The sequence below is a fragment of the Pseudonaja textilis genome, chromosome 4 (genome assembly GCF_049901715.1).
Source record: "Pseudonaja textilis isolate UNSWEBS1 chromosome 4, rPseTex1.2, whole genome shotgun sequence".
NCBI lineage: Eukaryota > Metazoa > Chordata > Lepidosauria > Squamata > Elapidae > Pseudonaja > Pseudonaja textilis.
Genome location: NC_141993.1, coordinates 48186208 through 48193436, shown reverse-complemented (window position 1 = coordinate 48193436; position 7229 = coordinate 48186208). Strand labels below are relative to the sequence as shown.

Genomic DNA, 7229 nt, shown 5'->3' with positions numbered 1-7229 from the left:
GTGTGTTGCGTTAGTTTGAGGGGACAGCAAATTTAAACTGCTATACAACTATAGACTCACCACTTTATATTGTAGCCAAGTGTCATTTCTTCAGTGTTGTCACATGAAAAGATATACTTAAATATTTACAAAATGTGAGGGGGTGTACTCACTTCTGTGAGATCCTGTATCTATTTATGTCTTGTTCCTGCCCACTTGGAGCTAAAAATCCAATTTAACTCAAAGGATTATTGCTGCAGGGAGAACTTGGTGGGTTAAAATTAGTAAGAACAGCAGAAGCAAGAGATGTGATATTAAGCAAGAAACCCTTGAAAATGTAAAAAAAATATTTTCTGGAAGATTATTCTTGCAGCTGAAAGGATTACAGAGATAAATTCAGTATTTACTAGTATAAAGAATCTTATCTCTATTGCAAGCAGTGCTAAAAAAATTATCACTGTCTTCAATTTTTGAGGGCATAGAAATGAACCTATGTGTTAGCATGGAAATCAGAAGAAATGCCTTAAGTTTGAACAGACAAGTGAAAACCAAAGTCAAGCTGACCTCTGGTGGAGAACAGAAAGAATATCAGACCTGCAAATGTTTAAAGTGAAATAAATGATGCATTAAACAGCACATTTGAAAAATATTTACAGCAAACCCAACTTTGTGGTTTTGCACTTCTAGTACTGGAGTGAACCAGACTAAGAAAGAATGACATAACCTAAAGATGTCATAACAAGCCTCAGTCTACAATGAGTAAGACATCCTCCCCAGAATCTCACAAATACTAAATCTAAACTTGATAGAATAAAACTCTTTATTTTCCTATCAAAGTCTTTTACCATGCTCATTTATCATTTTAAAAACAATGTTTTCCTTTTTCTTGTACAATGGAAACAAAACACCCATAAGTTTCCCTTTCAATACAAGTTTTCCTAAGCTGGAAATAAAATCAGTGTAAATTTCCTATAGTGAACCGTTGAAACTGGAAGTCCAGGTCACAAAATAAAGCCAGGAGAACCAATATAAAATGTTAAAATCAATGTGGAAACCATAAAAGTATAGCAATGCTTTTAAAATAAAACTACATTACTTTTTGTAATGGTTTCTCCATTGCCCCGTTACAGGTACATAGGTAGAAAAGCCCTTTTAAGCTTTCTAATTTTATCACTCAGTTCTCCAGATGGGGAGGAGTTTCTATGGTAAATTTTAATTTTCCCATCCATTATTGTGTATAAGTACATGGGGATTCAATCAGCATTTGTTACTCCACACCATGATTTATCACACTAGATTGCAGGGAACTTTGACTGTATCCCCATGTATATACAGCACATGCAGGAGTCACCATTTGTGTTCCCTGCAGCTGTAACTATTCATCCCTTGTTGCAAGTAGACGTTATGTATCTCTAACACAAACACAACTCCTTCCTTGCATATACCCCACTGTATATGCAGCTGAGCCTTTCTGCTGCACGTACTAGATCTGCTCTCTATTCTGAATGGCATGGGGAAGTAATCCAAGTTTCTTTTCAGATTATTTCTTAACAGTAAACAGTGCTATAAACCCTGCTACCATTCACAGACCTCTCCTGCAACTGGTTCCAGCGAAAGAGAGCTGCAACAGAGCAAGAAGAACTTGACTAATGCCTATATGGTTGGACTGATTATTCCTATAATCAAACGAACCATAGTGATTCTGCTGGCTGCGAATCCTTTCTGAATAAAGTTCAATTCCTCATGGCTTGTTGGATCCATCGGGTGATACATTTAAGGCAGGTTTGTGCTCTTACTGGATTGTTTCTGGGATCGCTGTTTCTTTGGAACTTCCCCAGCAGCTGCTACAGATTTTTGGACTGGCTCCTCAGTATCCTCTTTTACCTTCTTTACCCTAGTTTTGCTTTTGACAGGGTTAGAGAACGTAAGGCAAGTTTTGCTGAATTCCAGGGGAAATATTCCCACATCTCCATCAAAGCGATTCTTGGAGACCTGTAAGTAGCGCCTGCCTGGTCCTGTCGTTAATTTCCTATCTTGCAGGATCAACACATTGTCAGCCTCCTGGCTGGCCTGCAACAGACAGACATAAAAATAACAGTATGATTAGAACAGGGCAGACAGAAAGATCAATTGACTGGATGGGTGGGTATTTGTCTAGTTCCTTGAGAAAAACTTTTACCAAGAAGGATTTACCTTTGCAGACCCAAAAATGGAAGATGTTTGCAACTCTCTTTCTTCATCTTCTTTGCGGGGATGAATGATCAGGGTTACATGGCAATTGTTGTCTGTAGCAAATTTTCGGAAAGTACCCACAATGTAGTCTTGGAGGGCAAGCCTAGGCAGCAACAAATAATATACTTTGCTGTAAAAGCTCATGAATATCTGAACAAAATGTGGTGTTTTTTTTTTGGTGAACAAATAGCACTAAATTGACAAGAGGGTACAAAGCAGATATTTTAACACTGTTTAGTACACACCCTGAAACGTTATGGCATTAAAGGCTACATCAATTTAAGTCAGAACAGGCATAATGATCCTGAGCAAATGTTTAACTATGAATAAGCAACTGGAAACAGGATCATGGGATTTGCACATGCTCTTCTCGTATCTCTCAATGCAGCTTGCAAAATGTGGTGGACAGAGCAAAAGCAAAGGAACAATGTTATAAACTGATTCTATGCTAAGGCAACATGAAAGTAGAGGATTACCTGTCTACACTGAGTTGCTCCTGGCCCATCATAAACTGGAGATTATCAATGACAACATGGGTAATGTCATACATGTACACAGCATGGAGCATGGTATCAATTACTGTCCTGCATGAAAAAATTATCAAGGTTACACACATGTAGAGGTTAATTTACTCTGCCATTCCTACCTAGTTCAAATAAGGAGTTTTTAAACAGAAAAATTTCCTGCAGATTAAAACATGTCTGCAGTCTCAATTAATTTAGAGTAACAAATACATTTATAAAGTTAATGACTAAATAAGGTATCTTAAAACCCTCAGAATCCCAGGAAAAATTAATTCCATTAGTAGCAACCAGAACAAAGAATGAAGAGCTGAAGAATTTATCTGAAACATTCATTTACACATTGTAATATACAATTTGTATTCTGCAGTAAAGGAAACCACATGATATTGCATATTTAAGAAGAACCAATTGCCTTAACGTAAAATAGTGTACTCACTGTATAATTTGAGACCAATCTCAATATTTGCTAGGCAAATAGTGCTTTGTAACACACCGACCCCTCAACCTGTGCTAGAATATCTTTGGATTTTCTATCATATTGTCTTATCCAAAAGGATGACATAATGGTGGCTTAGCAAAGTAATGGGATGCAATTCCCAGACTAACATTACATAGAGCTAGTTAATTTAGTCTTACTTTGGCCTTACTACTAAATGTTACATTTTTTTCAACGATACTTATACTACTGCTTTAATACTCAACTGCTTCAAAACTCATCAAATTTGGTATTCTATAAATTTGATGCGAAAATATTGTCTAAGTACTCATTGCTTGGAACTCAACATGCTGTGATAGGAAAAGTGGGGATGGCTGTGGAGAATGGACAGAAAGTTGGCTATGCCGAGCAGTCACTGACATAGGAAAATGGACAGCCAGAAAGTCCTTCCAGGCCGAAACAAAGGGTTGGTCACAAGGTAAGTCATGTGGTTTGCTTGGCTCTCATTTTTAGTACTGGTTGAGCCTCTGAGAACCAATTAACAATGAATACTGAGGTACCATTGTATTTCTTTCTGAATTATATCTATTTGCTGCTAATTAAATAGAACTAAGATTGCAAACTCAGCATTACATTAATTATAGCACTGTTTCACTTCTACTGACTCGTAAAAAAGCAATAATCCATGATATACAAAGTAGGAAGCTGCTACCCCAAATTTTACTTGATGTTCTGTTGTCCATAGAAGGTCATGAAATGAAGTGGAAGATCCTCAAACTTGTCTGCCCATTCATCATATTTTTCCAGTTGCTCATCCAGTTTTTCCATGGCAAATTGAGTAAGCATGATCTTGGCCAAACGCACATTATGGATCTCAAAGCTGCCCCATAATGTATTAACCCCTTGCATGCAGAGATCCAGAGCATATTCACTTATGAAAGTGGTCTTCCCACTGCCTGTTGGACCTGATTCAGAAAGACAAAGGCACAATTAGTAAGAAAGGCAGTTTGATCCAAATTATGTAGAATCTGGTTTCACCGGGAACAAACTGACACGCCCTTTCCTTTTATGGGAAGCTACATTGGCTACTCCGCAGGTTCTCTGTGGATAAGAAATGCAAATAGGGAACTATGTCACAACACAATATTTTCCCCATTGATTGTAACATTCCACTCACCCATTACAATAGTACTTCTAGAATGGTTTGACCACTATTTAGTAATGTAATAAAAATCATGCTTGGAATAGTATATCAAATCTCCCACAGACACTTCTGCATACTGCAGTGCATACGGCATCATAGAATTGCAGTAAGTCAGAATTCCATTTACTTTCATCTTCCCTTTTGCCAGAATTGGAAACATGCACAATTTAACTTAATAGCAGCACAGAAAATAAGTTAAATTTATTTTAGAACTCTCCAATGTCTCTTTCTTTTTCTTTCTAATGATCATTACTTCTATTAAGTAAATTGTCCTTCTCCAGACAAAAATATCATATGGAAGCAGAAAATCATGGGAAGCTTGTGGGAAACTGGTTTTCAAATCATAAGCTATACGACAAGTAAGCCAAAATCTGACAAACAGCTGAAGAAAATTGCAGCAAATATTTTAATGATTACATATGCTGATGAAGGATGAAAGGGAAACCACAATATATTGCTGCCTTGACTTATTTATAAAAATAATAAAAGCAGGATATACATAAATGTTGTGGCTCCGATTCCTGAGCCTGCGGAAGAGGACTTGGAAGATGAGGACTCGGAGGAATTGGGAATGCCTTCCTCCCCAGGACCTTCCTCTTCGGCAATTCCTTCCTCCCTGATAATACTTCAGGTTTCAGCAGATAACCAAGAGGGACAGGAGGACCAATCAGGAGGAGGAGAGCATATCAGAACAGCCTCTGACAGGGAATCAAGTAGATGAAGGTTGGCTTGATCCGAGGCAGCGTCGCAGGAAGAAGTGTGAGCTGCAACGCAGGAGGCGTGGGCGAATCAGAGTGTGAGATGAGTTATTGAGACACACCCCACAGGGGATAAAAGTGGGTGTGTTTTCTCTGAAAACTCTGTATGGGACAAAGTGTTACTTTCTGACATGCTCCGGTGTGTTTTGTGGTCTGCGTTGGAAACTTTAGTGATTAATCATTCTGGTTATCTTGTCGGACTTGGCAGGAAGCATTGGTTATAATGCCAAGAACATTGTCTATATAAAGGAATTAACCCTGTAAATACTGAATCTTCTTGCCTGCCTATATTTGTCGGATTTTGGGACTCTTCATCTTGCTTGGAAAGGTGAGGCAGAACACATAAATGTATAAGTAAATAAAATATATACTCACCTGTGAAAACAGTGAGCTCTCCTTTGCGGTGGCCTTTGAGAAGTTTGCTCAGTTCTGGGAAACGAGCCCATTTGACTCCAGCCACCTGATCTACATTGACCAATTCCCCATACACCTCTTCCCGCAGTTGACAAAAGGAAATTATAGATTTGTGACCAGCTGGCAGAGCTGAGCGTAGAATCTTGGTAAGGTTCATACCACTGCTAAACGCTTCTAAAGGTCGGAGCTGTTGATCACTTGGTCGCACCAAGTAACAACGCTTAGGATTCAGCTTACGTGCAAAATGTTTAGCAGATTCCCAGGACCGGAGATCCTCTCCTAACCATAAAGTGATCCTTTTGAACTGTTCTAAGTAGGGAAGTAAGGCTGGGGGAAGGCAAGAAATCCCACGAGGCAGTGCCAAGGTGGGTAAACCAGTCACCTGATGCAACACCAGAGCATCCAACTCTCGGCCAGTCAACACCACTTCTGTATCACGCCGACTGATCAGAGGCAAACCAAAGAGATTGTGATAGGCATTGGGACGAGGCAACATATTCTCCACATGGTGTACTCTGTCCCCTTGGTGCTCAACTCGGAGGAGCTTCAAGCCCTTCAAGCTGGTGCCAGAAGGACTGAACCATGGGAAGACCAATGCTTGACCAGTCCGAAGAAAACGCACCCCAAAATGTTTGAGAGTGGTATTCGACACGCTGGAAATGCCAAACCTAGCCTTGACGTCTTTGGTCTCCTGCTCATCCAGCAATTGCCAGAGAGGCAAGGCTCGGTCCCATATGTGCTTGGCGTCCTCCCCAGTTTGGTTGTTTTGCTCATTAATACTGTGCCTGTCGCTTAACGTTAGTCCTTTATCCTGCAGCTCTACGTTGGCCTGGAAATCTTGCCAATTACCTTCGACCAGCGTGGCCGTGCAGATGAACTGGCCCGTCGTCTTATCAATAAAGAGGCTGTAAGTATGCCGGAGCTGCTGTTTATCCGCCACAAAAATACTGGGCACGTGAATGCAACTGTAGCCATCGTGAAAGGGGATTTTCTGCATTTTGAGGTACTGCCGGATCTCTGTGACGGAGGCCGGAGGAATCGGCTCCTGCACCGGTGGAAGCTTTTCCTGTTTGTAGTGCTTACAAGGAGAGCTCCCAACGAGCATCCATCTACCTGGAAGGCGCCGGGGACGCCAAAGGAGCCGCGACGTCACCGAGAACATTGTTGTCTACCTCCTCTCAGCAACCTCACAGGCTCTACGACCCTGCAGTAACGTTTCCTAAACTGGCCCGCGGGGAAGCACCTCTTCTTCTCCTCCCGAAGAAAAGCTCCCCCCGCCCCCTGCCTTTCCTACACTGCAAGACCCTCCCATGCCGCTGCCCTCCTCCTTCCAGCTTGCGGGGGAGCTGCACCCCCCATCCCGATTCCCGCCGCCCTCCGACCGAGGCTGCCTACAAAACCTCCCCTCCGGCCGCAACCTGACCGCACAGCTCGGCTCCCGCCTCTGGCTCCGGATCAGGGCATCGGCTCCCCACGTGCAGCAGTTGCATAAAGCGCGCCACGACCTTCCTTCAAAACCATCACTTCCGAGGCGGCTGCGCGAGAGGAACCAACCCGGATACAAACACCGGCCTGGCGGAACACACGGACTTCCCCCCATAGAGATAAATAACAAGAAAACGAAGCTTTCGGGCCCACAAGGCAGAAATTCGAGGGCGGCAGCCACGTGGGGAAGCTGTTGG

The 7229-nt window shown here is 41.7% G+C and overlaps 1 protein-coding gene across 1 annotated transcript; it reads right to left on the bottom strand.

The window, feature by feature from the left end:
* Window positions 1-1589: 1589 nt before the first annotated feature.
* TWNK (twinkle mtDNA helicase) lies at window positions 1590-6799 on the bottom strand. The gene is given in 6 exon segments (XM_026704672.2): window positions 1590-1767; window positions 1770-2049; window positions 2173-2314; window positions 2688-2795; window positions 3896-4136; window positions 5509-6799. Coding segments are annotated over 6 exon segments (2019 nt in total). The 5' UTR covers window positions 6710-6799; the 3' UTR covers window positions 1590-1720.
* Between the last annotated feature and the right edge of the window lie 430 nt (window positions 6800-7229).